Source organism: Sinocyclocheilus rhinocerous, unplaced genomic scaffold (assembly GCF_001515625.1).
Source record: "Sinocyclocheilus rhinocerous isolate Xijiao unplaced genomic scaffold, SAMN03320098_v1.1 scaffold1908, whole genome shotgun sequence".
Lineage (NCBI taxonomy): Eukaryota > Metazoa > Chordata > Actinopteri > Cypriniformes > Cyprinidae > Sinocyclocheilus > Sinocyclocheilus rhinocerous.
Window position 1 is genome coordinate 362740 of NW_015630984.1, and position 17150 is coordinate 379889.

The 17150-nt window shown below is 34.3% G+C and overlaps 1 protein-coding gene and 1 long non-coding RNA gene across 2 annotated transcripts; both read left to right on the forward strand.

Annotated features, from left to right (window-relative positions):
• Positions 1-4568: 4568 nt before the first annotated feature.
• Positions 4569-6492, forward strand: LOC107740856 (uncharacterized). Its single transcript, XR_001640125.1, has 3 exons — positions 4569-4689; positions 5625-5707; positions 6390-6492. It is a non-coding gene; the product is annotated as an uncharacterized LOC107740856 (long non-coding RNA).
• Positions 6493-10785: 4293 nt separating this feature from the next.
• Positions 10786-12347, forward strand: LOC107740851 (uncharacterized). The gene is made up of 3 exons (XM_016553377.1): positions 10786-10869; positions 11559-11852; positions 12035-12347. The coding sequence occupies exons 1-3, from the start codon at positions 10797-10799 to the stop codon at positions 12280-12282; spliced, it is 615 nt and encodes a 204-aa protein (XP_016408863.1). The 5' UTR covers positions 10786-10796; the 3' UTR covers positions 12283-12347.
• The last annotated feature ends 4803 nt before the right edge of the window (positions 12348-17150 follow it).

Sequence of the window (17150 nt, forward strand, 5' to 3'; positions counted from 1 at the left end):
ACTCGACCCTTCCAGGCCACTTTCCTGCAGAGATTTGATCCAACCCTGATCAAACTCACCTGCCTGTAGCTTTCTAGTAGTCTTGAAGACAATGATTAGCTGGTTCAGGTGTGTTTGATTAGAGTTGGAGCTAACCTGGAAGGGCCAAGTTTGCCCACCCCTGGTCTATACAGTTTGTGGAAGCGATTCTACTTTATGAAAACATGTCTTGTTTTCAACATCTTTATCAAAATAGGCTCAGATAATCTTTAGTTCACATATAAAAAAAAATTTTCACATAAAAAAAAATCATTTTTGATATTCAACACCATTCTCCAGAAACATTGTTCAGAGGGTTACCAGTGAAGTTAATGTGTAGATCTGGATGTATTTCTTATCTATTTATGTAATTCTGCAGGAAATCGTTAGATATTTTTTGTTAAAATATTAGTAGAAGTGATTTAGAAATAGAATGTTATTGGTTAAAGCATTTGTACATATCAATTATAGATCAATAATACGGACAAATTAAACTTCTGCAAATCTATGTGCAAAAATCTTTCACATTTATCATAACAAAATTAGGCCGTAAAAATATGTATTATCATATTTTTGAATTGTAAGAATTATTGTGTCATCTAACATTTATGTAATATGATAAGAAAATAAACAATGACACCTTAATTTCATTTTATCTGTTTGATTTTGACATGTTTTCAATGGCTGATGCTGATATTTTTATCTACAGACAGCAATGTACAAGACTGTCAATATACAGTACGCTTAAGATACATATTTACTGCAAACTGCACCCGTTTTGTTTTTTCTTTTGACTTCTTTTGGGGAGTTTGGGAAGTTACAGGGACAGACATTTGCCTCAGACTTTAACAACCCACACTGACTCTGATTATTTTATGCTCAGCCGAGCGTTTATACTTGAACTGCTTCTCTGTCATGTGACGCAGAGAGTTGGAGCCTAATGGGGTGATTGAATGGAAAAATGTTGGCAAGACACAGATGTACTTTTGCTACCAAAATTACAAAGCAATGATTCCAAAACTATCCTAAACGCATATTTAGAGGGAAAGTCATGACCCTAAAGCAACATGGAAACACCTCGCTCAAGGCTCAACGGTGGAGGCTTGTATTGTTCGATATGATGGACATTTTTTGCAAACTGCATTCATATTTTGACACGTGGTTTAACGACTCTGTGCATTTAGAGGTGATGCAATCCATTAACATTTTTACCTTTGATGAAGGAGAGATTTTGCAATGGCAGGTTGTCTCGTGGGTGGATAAGTGTTTATCCAATGAATTCAGTTTTCTTTATATACTGCTTTTAACAATGCATGTTGTTCATAAACAGCTTTACTAAAAAATGTGCCATTCAAAGAAATAAATGTGTTCAGGTAAATGAAAGATACAAAGCCGTCTTGACCCTTTGGAAGAGGGTCATGCGTATGACTAAATACAGCCAGTTAAGTCTAATATATTAATTTAGTTAAAGTTATTAAAAGTTCTTATATTAAGCCACTAAAACATTGTTGATTTTGATCCCTGTACAGAAGGTTAATTGGTATTCAAGGCCGTAACCATTTTTATTTTAAAATATGCACACATCAACTTTTTTTTCATAAGCCTAATATACTGAAGATGCAAAGCGGCAGAATGTTTCTTGTCAGGTCAAATTCAATTATGAATTACATGAAAAACATAGGCCAAGTAATCATATTTCTGTGAATGTGTGAGTCTTCCGATAACAAAGTGCAGAAAACTGTAAAACTATTAATGCTATAAACCAGTGTGTTTATAATTACAACATAACATTATAATAATATGACTACGTTTGTAATGTAAAGTAACAAAATTAGTTTTTGTGCAGCTAAAATAACTGGACGCGGATGACACCGGAAACTTCGCACATTCAAATGGCCCTGTCCGCGCTTACATTTTCAAATTTTTTTCTTTGATTTGATTGGTCTTCTTAATCATTTTTAAATTGACATCATTTTATTTTCATGACAGCAAAGAGCGTAGCATCTAGAATATCAAATGTAGCCATCATAATGTCTTCAGGAGACATATACTGTATATATATATACTGTATATCTCAGCAGCACACTAAATGCTGCATTATAAATTACATGTTTAAACACTCTGGGATACATAATGACTCAACAATCTGTAAACAAAATCCTCCTAATGACTCCTGTGAACAGACTGTATGTACTACTGTTGCTTGTAATTCAGTACATTTTTGGAAATGTACGTCTATTTTCATTTTTCTAACAGTAGTTTAACAGTAGTTTATCTGTTAACAGAACCCATTAAACCTGAGAAGGAAAAAAATGTTTAAAGCTGTTAACCATACAGTTATTGTATATTCCACTGTAATTATTGATTATCTTAGAACGTACTGCTCTTCGGTTTTGTCAGTATAATTAGAATGATGAAATTAATGAATGATTTTATTTTTTTAATGTTTAGGAATCTGAAAGGAAACTGATGATAGATTCCAAATAGCGACACAGATAGTGACACATCTTGAGATATTTATGAATATTGATATTGACATCCCGTGGTAACTATAGGATTTACACAAGCTTCAGTCTGGATCCAGAACACCTGAGAAGAGATGATGCCAACCCCTCAGAGGACCTCAGATGATGCCAAACCCTGAAACAACATACAGAACTACCACATTTTGCTATAAGTTTGATTGCATCATATAATAATTGCTGTTAATAGTGTTCATCGTCTGTTTGATTACGTCTTAAATTGATTTTTCCGTACATTTCTGCCATATGAACATTAACTGACAGTCACCACTGATAAGCTACCACTAAATATTGTAGAAACTTAATTTGCTGTAAAGTTGCTTTGCAATGATTTGTATCGTGAAAAGCGCTATACAAATAAACTTGAATTGAACTGAATTTATATTTGATCAGTTCGTGCACTCTATGGGAATCAAACCCATAACCTGTTGCTAACGCCATTGGCTACTGTTTGAGATACAGGAGTAACTGATGACAAACTGTAACTGATGAAAGCAAACAGCTGTCACGTGTCAAGTATTCAGAGTCAAGAAAATCACTCATTAAATATAAATAAGTTGTTCAGTCAAGAGCAGATTTTAGCAGAGTGATTTTTCCTTTGTTCTTTAATTACCATAAACACAAATTGACACAGACAGTAGCAGGTAAATAAAAAGTTGCTGTCACTTTAAGACCAAACGCACGGAAAACACGTATCAGATTTTCTTCCGACAGTTTATGTTCATTTAATAAAGTTTATTTTAACTCAGGTAAGACTGTGCTTACGCGGATACTCGCAAAAAGGGGCATTTTTCCTTTGACCAGGTTTAATATTGTATTTTGTGCGTTCAAGCGCAATAATGCTCAAAAGTGAGCTCTTTTCGTTGACACGCGCTGTCTGAGATGCTGTGTGGACGCTTTGGGTGTGCGCACACAGAAAACAGCAGCTTGAGTACCGAATTTAGTTATCTTTGGCATCTTCTTGCGCTTGAACGGTTTAAAATCGTTTGGATGCTTGAAAACATGCATGTGATTAATTTCCGTGGCAAGCCAAATGCATTAAGAAGCACTGCTTCTTTAAGCTTCACTGAAATTAATTCGCTTAGTTTCAAGTGAACGCTCAAAATACATTATTTGGGTAACACTTTACACTAATTAACTAACACTTTAATACACTTTAATACATTAACATTAACTAATGGAACCTTATTGCAAAATGTTACAATTATTTGTTATTAAAGCATATATGTTCACAAAAACACTTAAACAGAAAAGCAAGCAGGTGCATGATTAGGCATGGCAGCCAATACAAATAATTAACCGTTTCCTTACATAAATCCTGCGTTTGGACCTGCAGGCTCAGTTGCAGAATCACATCACTTTGTGCTTCTGAAATTATAGGCTATTATATTTTTCTATATAGTGTAATAGTTAGCTATCTCTGTGTCGTACGTGGCCGCTTGTCAATTATGAAAAACACAAGTTTTATTTAAATTCTGAATGTATTATCGTATACAGCATGCAAAGAGCGCTCCCTTTAAATTTATTAAAAACTGTCACTCATTCATCACGATCTCACAAAGTTCCCTTTCAACCAATGAATGCGACCACACAATGAAACTTATCTGAATGAAGTTACAAGCAAGAACTCAGCACTGGACAAAAAGAGGTGAGTGCGTGGATTCCAACCTAAACACATCTGATTGGCCATTGCGTTGTAGAAATCAACAAACATGTCTGTGATTGGCTACTTTGTTCCCTTCTGCGAAAATGCACTGTAAAATCATTTGACGCTTTCCAAAGTAGAAGGGCAGATACACTGGATTGTTTGCCAAATCTATATGTTATTATTACGAAGAAAACAAATCGTAGACCAGGAGTTATGGGAGTTAGACTATTATACACGCAAAACTAAAGTCCGGCCGTCCCCCTTAGACCTGGGTGTGGGGATTTGGGGGGTTCACAGGGATCCCACTCTGGTGCAGGGCCTGTGCATGAGCCATTTTGAAAGTGAAAGTAGGCTCTATTTATGCGCTCGCGCAGCAGAGAGAGTCAGAGTGGAAGGAACTCAAACGGTGAAGACGCAGAGCGCGGGTGAGCAATAACTCTCTCTGAATGGGAAATTATCTCCTTTAATATAATAATTAACCAACTACGGGCAAATCTTCAAGTAGGCTTACATTCATTACACATTTTGCAGATATTTCAAAATGCATATGAATATAGAATTCTTTTTGATTTTGTCTGATCAGTGTTGCAGTGTTTTTTTTTTACAGAATTATTTGTTTTTGCGTTCTGCCAGTGAAGATAATGCAACAGAAAAAAAAAAATCATGTTAAGTTTCTGTCGCGGCGCTGTAGATTCAGCTGATATATTTGTAATGAACGGACGTGTTTCATTGTGTGCTCTCAGTGCTGTAACAAATCTTGTGGTTTCGCGTTTGTATTTTGCACTCACGAGTTCCTTCAGCGCCTCCAAATTAAAGCATGATTTATTATGTTGGGTGAAACCTTTCAAATTATTTAAGTGTGATATACTGAAGAAGTAAAGCATATTCTCTGACTTGAAGTAACATTTTTTAACTGTGTAATTATTATATTAGGTCTATGTATTAGATCAAATAGGCTGTAAGTTATGTAAAGATGCATTAGAAGATGTAGGTGTTTCTTGGAAGCATAAAGGAATAGTTGACGGGGGAAAATGAAATTCTATCATGATTTAATCACCCTTTATGATATAATCACCCTTGAGTTATTTTTAAATACTTTAACACCATAAAAGTAGTCTATATGGCTTTTTTTTTTTTTTTTTTTTAATATAAAACTGATTTAAATCCATAAGTATCTGTGTACATAAGAATGAAGTGAAATTAGTGTTCAAATCCCTAGTGCTTAAATTTTGCGTTTGTCTGAGTTGCAGTAGACCCGGATAGACCCCGACCTAGAACTGATTTAATCTAAGTAAACTTTTGCTGATAAGTGCTGACATTTGTGCTGAGCTTTCAGTAAATTGTCCTCTGGTCTCTATCTAATCTCTTGTACTTTCTTATTAGTCCTATATATGTTTCATTTCTGATGCAAATTTCTGTCATTATTTCTACTGCAGAATCACAACCATGAATGCTGTAAATGCTGTGCAACTGTTCATTCTGGTTTGGACCTTTACTGCTGTCTGTCAAGCTGATGATGGTAAGAGAATAGACTTTTCCGTAGAAAGTGTGAGAGAATTTAGAGGAGGGACTAAATCTGAGATGATGAAAACATGGTCAAATCTGATTCATAGATAAACAAAACCTGTGGCTCTTTAAAATACCCAGTGTAAGAGCTTTTGACTCTTAGTCTGATTCAAAAGACAGATTTACTGTTTGAATAGTTTACACAATAGGAAGTGAAATCCATTATGGTCAGAGATCATTACATTTTTTTTCTGCCTATTAATGTGCTCTTTTACGTAAAACAATGTGTTCATACAGATAAGTGCAAAATCACATTTTCAATCATGACTACAGGATCTTGTGCTGCACTGATTACATCTGATGCGCATCTGAAACAGTCAGGATGAGGCTGCATGCAGAGATTGCTGTATTATTCTGCTTTTAGAAACTAAGTAGTGTATATATACTGAAGTTACAATTCATAATAAATAATAAAATATCTGACTTTCCCACAGTTAGATCAAATTCTAAATCTAACGTACAAAATACATAATGCAGTGATTTTATTTATGAATAGGTTCTCTAATGAAAGACTGGATTGTGTGACTGACATGGACACAGACATATGTTAAAATCAGATTTTCATGAGATGTCAAAAAATAACATTTTTTATTGTTAAGTTGCTGTACTATACAATATGCATTGTTATTTTTCAGATTTCATTGTAAGCTGTGATGATGTGACTGGATCTGTGGGGAAAGAAGTAAATCTCACCTGCAGCGTCTCTCTGCTGCTCACTGAATGCATTAAAATTTATAAGTTTCAATACCCTGATATCAATAATGGCACAAAAATCTGTAAACAAGTGCTTCCTGTGAAGTCCTGTGAACAGAGAAACAATGTCACATGCCGCTACACTCCACCTTCAGCAATGAGAGAACAATTCAGATTCTTCATGCAAACAAATTGTGGAACGAGAAGCATAAATTTCACTGTGGGCATAGCAGGTACTGCATGTTGTTTATAATGCAATAAATGTTTGCAATTTTTTGCCATGTTTATGGCCTAATTGTTGCCTGATCATGGTTTCTAAATAGTAACGCAGCTCTCAAGATATTTCAATCAGAGTTATTTTTAGAGATATGTGAAATCAGTTTTAATCAGATCAGAAGTGTCTGCATTCTGATAGGCCAAAGATGAGTTTATTATTTAAACAGTAATTAAAACAGTTTAATTGCTTTTTTCCTAGCTCCAAGAAAAGCTGAGGATCCTCAATCTAAGTATGCTATCATTGCTGTGGGCTGCATCATCCTCATCATCATCATAGTAACAATCATTTGCAAAACGAAACCAAATTTCACCAAACCTTGTGGATTCCAGAAGAAGATGTTTCTGTGCATCAAACATGATGAAGACAACAACATTCCTCCAGAAGATGTGATATAATGGCATTGACTCAGAAGTACGAAACGAATGAGTTTTGTTTGACTTTTCATGTGGTGCTTATGAAACACACAAGCTTTATTTGAACTCCACTAACCTACATGCTCTACTATCTGTTATATCTCAAACTACTGAGTAGATAACTCTGGCTGTAGGTTTTAAAACTCTTGTTTCGGTTTTATATTAATTTCTGTGAAATAACAGCATATTATTGATCTGTTTGATCAGTGTATATTTGTACAAGTGACTTTAATTAACTTTTTGAACTTTAAGAGGAAACAGTGAAACTCAAACTGTGTTTAGTTTTGCTCTTTTTTTCTGACTTTCAAGGAATGTGTAATGAATGTCAGTTTTATATTTTGTACAGTCAATGTTAATATGACTTAAGTTTGGAGTGTGGTTTTGTACAGTTTCTTTTTTTAATTTTTTTAAAAGAACATTGAAATGAATAAAGACTTGTGATACTCTCTAAAGTTGAATATCTGCATCCTCTGTTTATGGGTAAGTTATACCAGTTAAACTAGTAAAGTGGGTACAAAGAGCTGATTATTTATTTGTGTAAGACATGTTGCATGAATTTATTCTGCTATAAATTATAATTTGTCAACCTTGAGATTAGTTTTCTGAAATTTTAGGAATAAATCATATTCATGCATTTGGCAGACACTTTTATTCAAAGCAACTTACATTGCATTCAAGGTTTATATTTGATCAGTTCGTGCACTCTATGGGAATCAAACCCATAACCTGTTGGTAACGCCATTGTCTGCTGTTTGAGATACAGGAGTAACTGCCTGAGAAATACCAACTGTTCCGGGAAAGAGAACAAGATTATCCTGTCTAAGCAAACAGCTGTCACTTGTCAAGCATTCAGAGTCAAGAAAATCACTCATTCCATCACTTAAAGGGGTCATCGGATGCCCATTTTCCACAAGTTGATATGATTCTTTAGGGTCTTAATGAAAAGTATATAACATACTTTGGTTAAAATTTCTCAATGGTAGTGTAAAAAACACCCTTTTTACCCTGTCAAAATCAGCTCTGTTTTCAGCACACCGTTCTAGTCTGTGTTGCTTTAAATGCTAATGAGCTCTGCTGACCCCGCCCCTCTCTTCCGTGGGATGACGAGTAGACTGTAAACTTCAGCCGCTAAACTTGCTAACTAGCACATATTAGGAAAGGCAATTTACAAAGATTCATTAAAAAAAAAACCTTATACTCACTTCTTCTGTAGATGAAGCTGGAGAATGAATCGGAGACATTCTTGTCTTCCCCTGCACCGGAGTCGACACAATGACGGACAGCTCTCAGCTCACTCAGGGTGGGTCTTAAGGTAAGACTGACTTGTCAATCAACTATCGTGGGAGGAACTTTTTTTTTTTACTGTGTAATTATTATATTATGTATTAGATCAATAGGCTAAAAATCGAAGATGCATTAGAAGATGTTGGTGTTTCTTGGATGCATTAAGGAATAGTTCACGAATAAAAAAAAAAGAAAATAATTTCTGTCATCATTTCATCACCCTTGGATAATTTTAAATAGCCTACTTTATCACCTTAAAAGTAGTCTATTTGTATAAGGTCCACCCAATTGGCCCAACGAAGGTATCCAATGGCTGAAGGTTTCCTGCAAGTTCGCTCTTTTCGGTGTGCAAGTTGAAAGTAATTTAATTTCATTTAAATTCTAATCTGACTTCATTTTATTATGACCTCGAATTTAGATTAAAATGCAGATTGGTTGTTTGTCCATTTGTAATTCTTCTTCTTCTGACATTTGATTATTCTTGTGAACTCTTTATATTTACTCGTTCATTAGAGTGTCTCGTGTCGGACCTCACGATCACAAACTCTTTAGTCAGAGGTAAGGACTATTATTTAATAGATGTCCTATGCTTGTCTTTCTTTAAATAGTGGTTCTGTTTAGCCCCCTACTGTCACCGTAACAACTTAGTTAAAGCTCAAACAATAATCAGAGGTTATGTCTAGCACTATATGCTAATACTTCAATAGTGTTTTTATCTAGCCCCCTGTATCTAACTATATAACAACTTGAATAAAGCTGAGACAATAACCATGACTAGTACTATGAAGTATGCCGAGCCATGCTTAGTACTCCAATAGTATTTTGTCTAACCCCCCATAGTTAATACAACTAGATAACAACTTAACTAAAGTTAAGCAGTTAGTCAGAAATCTAGAGTCTCACCTGATGCTCCATCTAACCTGGGATCTAGTATGTACTTAACCCTGGATGCAGATTTGCGGAAACATACACCTTTAATCTACTTGAGAAAATAATTTCAGAGTAAGTCAGAATAAAATCAAATGTAACAATTTATTCGGAATCTCGGAACAGCCTGATTTGAGAAAGGGGATTTTGAAATAGGGATTTTTATCATTATAGGATGGATCACACACTTCCAACACACATTTATGTTCAAACAACAACAAAAGTGAATTTTGCATCCGATGACCCCTTTAAAAAAACAAGACTCAGATGAAAGGGCCACCATAGAGTGTGTTGTATGGCAACAGGTGTAAAAATGGCAGATGAACCACTGACTGATTTCACAACAGAAATAATGACAACTTAATTTCATTTTAATTGTAAATGTACAATAAAATTAAATGTTCCAATGAAGTTACGGTAGGAAATGTATTGCTAATGTGGGGTAATGTGAAGTAATCAGCAATCATAGGATTTATTCATGCTTTTTTATGCCAGGTTGGAGTTATACACTGATTTTTGTACTTAACCCTGGATGCAGATTTGCGGAAACATACACCTTTAATCTACTTGAGAAAATAATTTCAGAGTAAGTCAGAATAAAATCAAATGTAACAATTTATTATCAGTCAGGTAAATATGCATTATGCCAATTACATAGTCAATTCAGAGATATCAAATTAAATCAAATCAATGCAAAGACATCAAATTCTCAAAGATAAATCTAAGAGTAAAAGATGCATACCTGACATTCAGAAAAATACATAGTATGAAGTGAATAGACACTCCACACTATGGGCTCACCTGGCTACAAAATCACCCCAATCTTCTTGCAACATTCACTTAAGTACTCAGACCAAGACAAACATCCTCCAAATGGAGACAAGAACTTACAATTGGAATTTACATGGATCAAAATATCTCTAAACTCTTAGGATCTGTATTACCTTTTAGCCTACTTCTTGTAAGACCATTGTACCAGTCGCACAGAGACGATTCAAATGATACCTATCATGATTGTGAATATCACTTGCATTCATGTAGAACATTATATTTTGCTATTGACCATTCTGAGTGAGATGAGTGAAGGGAAGGACGTGGATGAAAAGTATAGGTGAGAAAGGAGTTTTCCTGCATCTTCTCTCAGTGAGATGTTGAAATGGATATGTTAATACACTGTGTATTGTCCGTATCACATAAGATCAAAGTATCTGAGGTTCTTTAAATCTTACAATATGACTTGTTCGTTTAAAAAAAAAAAAACATTCAGAACTAACTTAATCCAGGTAAAACTTTGGTTTTAATTGTTGACATTTCTGATGAGCATTCAGTAAATCTTCCTCTTCCTTTAAAGTGTCTATCTACTCTCTTATCTCTAGTACTAATTTATTAGTCCTAAGTTTCATTATGATGCAAATTTCGGTCATTATTTCTACTGCAGAATCACAACCATGAATGCTGTAAATGCTGTGCAACTGTTCATTCTGGTTTGGACCTTTACTGCTGTCTGTCAAGCTGATGATGGTAAGAAAATAGACTTTTCCATAGAAAGTGTGAGAGAATTTAGAGGAGGGACTAAATCTGAGATGATGAAACATGGTCAAATCTGATTCATAGATAAACAAAACCTGTGGCTCTTTAAAATACCCAGTGTAAGAGCTTTTGACTCTTAGTCTGATTCAAAAGACAGATTTACTGTTTGAATAGTTTACACAATAGGAAGTGAAATCCATTATGGTCAGAGAGCAGTAAAAAAAAATTCTGCCCATTAATGTGCTCTTTTACGTAAAACAATATGTTCATACAGATAAGTGCAAAATCACATTTTCAATCATGACTACAGGATCTTGTGCTGCACTGATTACATCTGATGCACATGATTAAAAGAAAGATTCAGGATGAGGCTGCATGCAGAGATTGCTGTATTATTCTGCTTTTAGAAACTAAGTAATGTATATATACTGAAGTTACGATTCATAATAAATAATACAATATCTGACTTTCCCATGGCTAGATCAAATTCTAAATCTAACGTACAAAATACATAATGCAGTGATTTTATTTATGAATAGGTTCTCTAATGAAAAACTGTATATTTATTGTATGACTGTCATGGACACATGGAATATCAGATTTTCATGAGATGTCAAAAAACAACATCTTTTTTTATTGTTCAGTTACTGTATTATATGATTTATATTGTTATTTTTCAGATGTCATTGTAAGCTGTCAGAATGTGACTGGTTCTGTGGGGAAAGAAGTAACTCTCACCTGCAGCGTCTCTCTGCAGTGCACTGAATACTGCATTAAAAATTATAAGTTTCAATACCCTGAGAGCTTTAATGACTCCGTAATCTGTCATCAAGACTTTCCTAATGACCCCTGTGAACAGAGGAACAGCTTCACATGCAGCTACACTCCAACTACAGCAATGACAGAACAATTCACATTCTTTGTGCAAACAAACTGTGGAATGAAAAGAGCAGGATTCACTGTGGACACATCAGGTACTGCATACTGTAACATTTTTGCTTATAATTTAGTAAATCTTTGCAAATGTACATTTATGTTCAATCTACTAACAGTGGTTTAAAACCTGTTAACAAAGACCATTAAACCTGAAAATAATAGTAAAACTCTTGGTAAGAAAGTTATTATAATTTAACACAACTATTTATTATTTCTTCAGTTTCCTCAGGACGTATGAACCCAGAAAACCCATCAGGATCCTCTCCACCTGAGACAGCAGCAGGAGTCAAGGATACTGTCATCACTGTGCTTGTGAGTGGTTTCATCCTCATCCTCATCCTCATCATCATGATGGCGATCATTTGCAATACAAAACCAAACTCTACCAAACTTTGTAGATTCCAGAACTGGATGTTTTTGAGTGTCAGACATGATGAGGACAACGATCGTCCAGAAAATGAGATATAATAGCATTGAATTTTGTTTGACTTTTCATGTGGTGCTCATGAAACACACAAGCTTTATTTGAACTCCACTAAACTTTCAATTCAATTCAAGTTTATTTGTACAGCGCTTTTTACGATACAAATCGTTGCAAAGCAACTTTACAGCAAATTAAGTTTCTACAATATTTAGTGGTAGCTTATCAGTGGTGACTGTCAGTTAATGTACATATGGCAGAAATGTACGGAAAAATCAATTAAAGATGTAATCAAACAGACGATGAACACTATTAACAGCAATTATTATATGATGCAGTCAAACTACATGCTCTACCATCTTATATCTCAAACTACTGAATATATAACTCTGGCTGTAGGTTTTAAAACTCTTGTTTCTGTTTTATATTGATTTCTGTGAAATAACAGCATATTATTGATCTGTTTGATCAGTGTATATGACTTTAATGAACTCAAACCTTTGTGAACTTTAAGAGGAAACACAGCTAAACTCAAACTGTGTTTTTTTCTGACTTTCAAGGAATGTATAATATGAATGTCATTTTTATATATTATATAATAGTGTGAACGGTGTGGTTTTGTACAGTATCTTATTTTTTAAAAAGGACACTGAAATGAATAAAGACTTGTGATACTCTCTAAAGATGAATATCTGGATCCTCTGTTTATGGGTGAGTTCTACCAGATAAACTAGTAAAATGGGTGAAGAGTACAAAGAGCAGATCTGTATGTATGCATTATTTATTTGTGTAAGACAAGTTACAAGTTATTATCTTATTCTGAAGGAAATCTTTAGATATTTGGGGTTATAAGGTTTTTTTTTTTTAATAAAAGAGATTTGGAGGGTAGAATGATTTTAGTGTAATCCTGTACAGTTTAAATCAACCTTGAGATCAGTTTTCTGAAATACAGTGAACTTACATTGCATTCAAGGTTTATATTTGATCAGTTCATGCACTCTATGGGAATCAAACCCATAACCTGTTGCTAACGCCATTGGCTACTGTTTGAGATACAGGAGTAACTGCCTGAGAAATACCAACTGTTCCGGGAAAGAGAACAAGATGATCCTACAGCTGATGAAAGCAAACAGCTGTCACGTGTCGAGCATTCAGAGCCAAGAAAATCACTCATTCCATCAATAGCAGTCAGATGAGACCACAAAAAACCACCACCAGTGTAAACATGGCAGATGAACCACGGACTGATTTCACAACAGAAGCAAAGAGATCTTAATTTCATTTTATTGCAAATGTTTATTGTGCATTTACTGATCAATATTAGTTTTTCAGCACCTGCTAATTAATATCTGCAAGGTGGCTGATGCAAACATTAATAATATAAGTTCATAATGACAAAAGATATAAAAACAAAATCCAATTTTTACTCCATATTTACTGAAAATATAGGCCTACCATATAAACAAAATAAAAACAAAACAATACACATAAATATTATATGGAAAAAATAAATATATTGGACACAAATTAAGTCTATTTAAATAAATAATAAAATAAAATAATTGTATAATAAAATAAGTTCATTGTTGATTCAGTAACTGTGTAATGAGCTTTATTTTTAGTTTTTCAGATCTAGCTTCATTTCTTTCATTCCTCTGAACTGCTGCAGAGCTTCTGTTTCCTCTTTCCAGGGATGTTTCCTAATTTCATCATTAGCCATTCACGCAACAACAATCAAACTAATGACAGAGTACTGACAGATTTAGGTGTGGTGCGTGGGCTGGAGAAACCATGATGATATACGTGAGTGAAATGAATCATATTTATTATCATACAGTTTTTATGTGTCAACATTACATCAAATAAAAATGTACTACCATTTGCATTTTTATTTAAGCAACTGAGAAGGCGACTGCATTTTCTGCAGAATGTGTAATAAATGAGTCTTTATGGTGTTTTCATGCTGTTTGTTCTGATTCACTATGAACTGTGCAGATGTTGAGGATTTCTCAAAAATGTCCTGTTGTTTCAGGGCAAAATTAATAGCAGAACTTTCACTTTTGATTGAACTGTTTTGATGTTTTAAAGTGTTGCAGGTTTTGCACTTCACTTCTGGCTCACCTGCTTATAAATCATAAATCATGTTGTGGAGTGCAGAGAGAATCTCTCCAAATTGCAGAACCTGCTTTGATTTGGAAAATGCAAGTCAAAGATTAGCAGTTTAAGTGTATGTCCTTGTGTCACACATAAAGAAATCAGTGTGGAGTAAAACATGCTCAAGGCAAAGACATGCATATCCGGTAAGTGCACAATAATTCTCTTATATTAAACATTAACCATTGAACATGACAGTAACCTTTATTACATACACTAATCCTTAACCACTTCCAATAAACACCTGATTTTAACCTTTGTGACTTAAACACATGCATTAGGAGATAAAATGTATTTTTTTATGTACTAATAAATCCATATTATTCTTGCAGTAGTTGCAGTTCATATACTGAAAATGCTTTAAAACTGTAAAAATGAACACAGTGCATTGTTGTATGTGAAATGCCATTAAAATATTTAAATGAGCTAATGGCAGACCTCAGCAGTAGATCAACAAGAGCAGAATGGCAGAAAACTGAAACCATATGTAAATCTTATGCAATATTGAGCACTTCCACTAGTCTGAGGCTAAAGATGCTGTGTGTGTTTTGTGGCATATCATTGACAGCTCAGTTAAAACATGAAGTTAAAATAAAAACAACAGTTTTATCATTGTTTGAGTTCGTATCAAACCAGCAGTTTCGTCATTTTGTATTAGTTTTTGGTAGAATAGCGTAGTTATGATCACATCTGATTATTATCTTTAAAAAAACACTGAATGCCGCGTTGTCTGTTTGCTTTTGCATAAGTACTTTCAGTCATGTCTCTTGTCATGCTTGTCATCAGTTTCTGTCAGCTGTGCATGAGAATCAACTAGCTAGTGCAATGCTAGCAATAATGCAAGCACTGTTCCCAAACCTAGAGGTTAGCAGCTTCCTAATCAAAAAATAAGCGACCAATTTAAAGGGGTGGTTGACTGGGTTTTTTCTAGGCTTGATTGTGTTTATGGGGTGCAGTCTAACATGTGTTCATGCTTCTGTACACAGGCAGAAACTTCGAATACCATTTGATTTGAATAGATTTTGTTAAGCAAGATATACAATAAATGTAAATATACTTTTCAATTCTATTTTTTTTTATTTTATAAATATATTCAATATTTTTTCATTATTGAATTAATTACATTTAAAATCAATCAGTATTTTCCTAGCTTTGTTTTTATTTTATTATTATTATTTCTTTTAATTATTTCTTTTATTTTATTTCTTTTTTGTTTTTGTTTGAATCTCTTTATTCAGTATTCAGTATTCAGTATTTAACTTTTTAATCCAGTCTAATGAATCTATAGAAACTACGGATCCAAGGCACTTCTTCCAGTTCCAAAATGTTAAAAAGCCTTTATTCAAACATGGCTCACTCTAGAAACATAATATAATGAATATTAGACTTCAGATTGTTTCAACTCTGTTCAGTGCTGTTCTTGTGGTCAGCGCATTATTGTCTTCATGCCTTTTAAATTAAATTAAGATGTTTAAGTATTATTGTCATTCTTATGTTGCAGAAGCAAAACCATGGACGTTGTAAATGCTGTGAAAATGATCATACTGTTTTGGGCATATGCATTTGTCTGTGAAGCCAGTGATGGTAAGAAAATGTTTTGGAAAGGTTTAGATTGGGAGCACTTTCTCAAAAATATTGTTTCTGCTGGACTGCAAGCTGCTCCAATTAGAGCTGGCGACAGACAGTGACATGTTTTTTGGCAGGACCGCTTTTTCCCAGTGCCCAGTGGAAAATTTATTTTACAGTCAAAAGTGTGTACTTTTTCCTCACCAAAAGAGTACATTGATGTGACTGGAACTGTGCATGAAGAATTAACTCTCACTTGCAGCATCTTGTTGAACTGCAGTAAGGAAGATGATCACTGCTGCATTAAATCCTACATGTTTAAGGATAACGCCACAATAATCTACAAAAAGGAGTTTCCTAACGAGACCTGTGTAAGAGAGATCAACGCCACATGTGTTTACAATCCAACTGCAATCACGACTGTAAAATTTAAATTATTTTTCCAAGCAAACTGTGACAGGAAAACAACTGAATTTGTTGTTAACATAACAGGTAAGCTACAGTCTGAACATACAAGGTGCTGGTATTTATTATGCATCAAATTATTTCAATATACTTTGGACACACTTGATTGAATGCATGTTTTGAGTTAAAGGGGTCCTATTATGCTTTTTCACTTTTTGAATTTTAGTCAGTGTGTAGTGTGTATGTTTGGGCATAAAATAGATATTCAAACGTACAAATCTCAAAGTCCACTCCAAAGGGAGATATTTAGTTTTTTAAAAATCCCTTTTCAAGAACTACAACGAACGGCTCGTTTGGACTACAGCGTTTGTTTTCCGGGTTTTGTGATGTCACAAAGCGGCCCACTAGAATATCATTAAAATAATTCAAACAGTTGGGGGGTGGGGACGGGCGAGGTCATGGTTAGAAGAAGAAGTGCTGCTGTAGCCTCAAGTTTTCGCAAGTTATTACACATGCACCTGATTAATTATGTATGTAAATATTTATGTTACACTTATGAAAACGTTTTTATAATAAATCGCTGACAGTACAATACTGGACAATGATGTAATCTGCAGAATTTACACTTCAGTTATGAGACTACAGTGTTTCCTATACATTGAGTGCGGGTGTTTTTATATTACTGTATTTCTGAAGGAAACCGACTGTCTTCAAAAAATTGGATGTCATTTTCATTTAATCTTGCATGTAATGGCTGATAAAGCAGTGTTTTTTTGAGTGGAGTGCTGCT

Bases quoted from the DNA above. Each gene is read 5' to 3' on its own strand.
- LOC107740851 (XM_016553377.1), top strand. From the start codon at position 10,797: ATGAATGCTGTAAATGCTGTGCAACTGTTCATTCTGGTTTGGACCTTT. The intron at 10,870-11,558 runs GTAAGAAAATAG...GTTATTTTTCAG, and splicing joins TGTCTGTCAAGCTGATGATG to ATGTCATTGTAAGCTGTCAG. The intron at 11,853-12,034 runs GTACTGCATACT...TTATTTCTTCAG, and splicing joins ATTCACTGTGGACACATCAG to TTTCCTCAGGACGTATGAAC.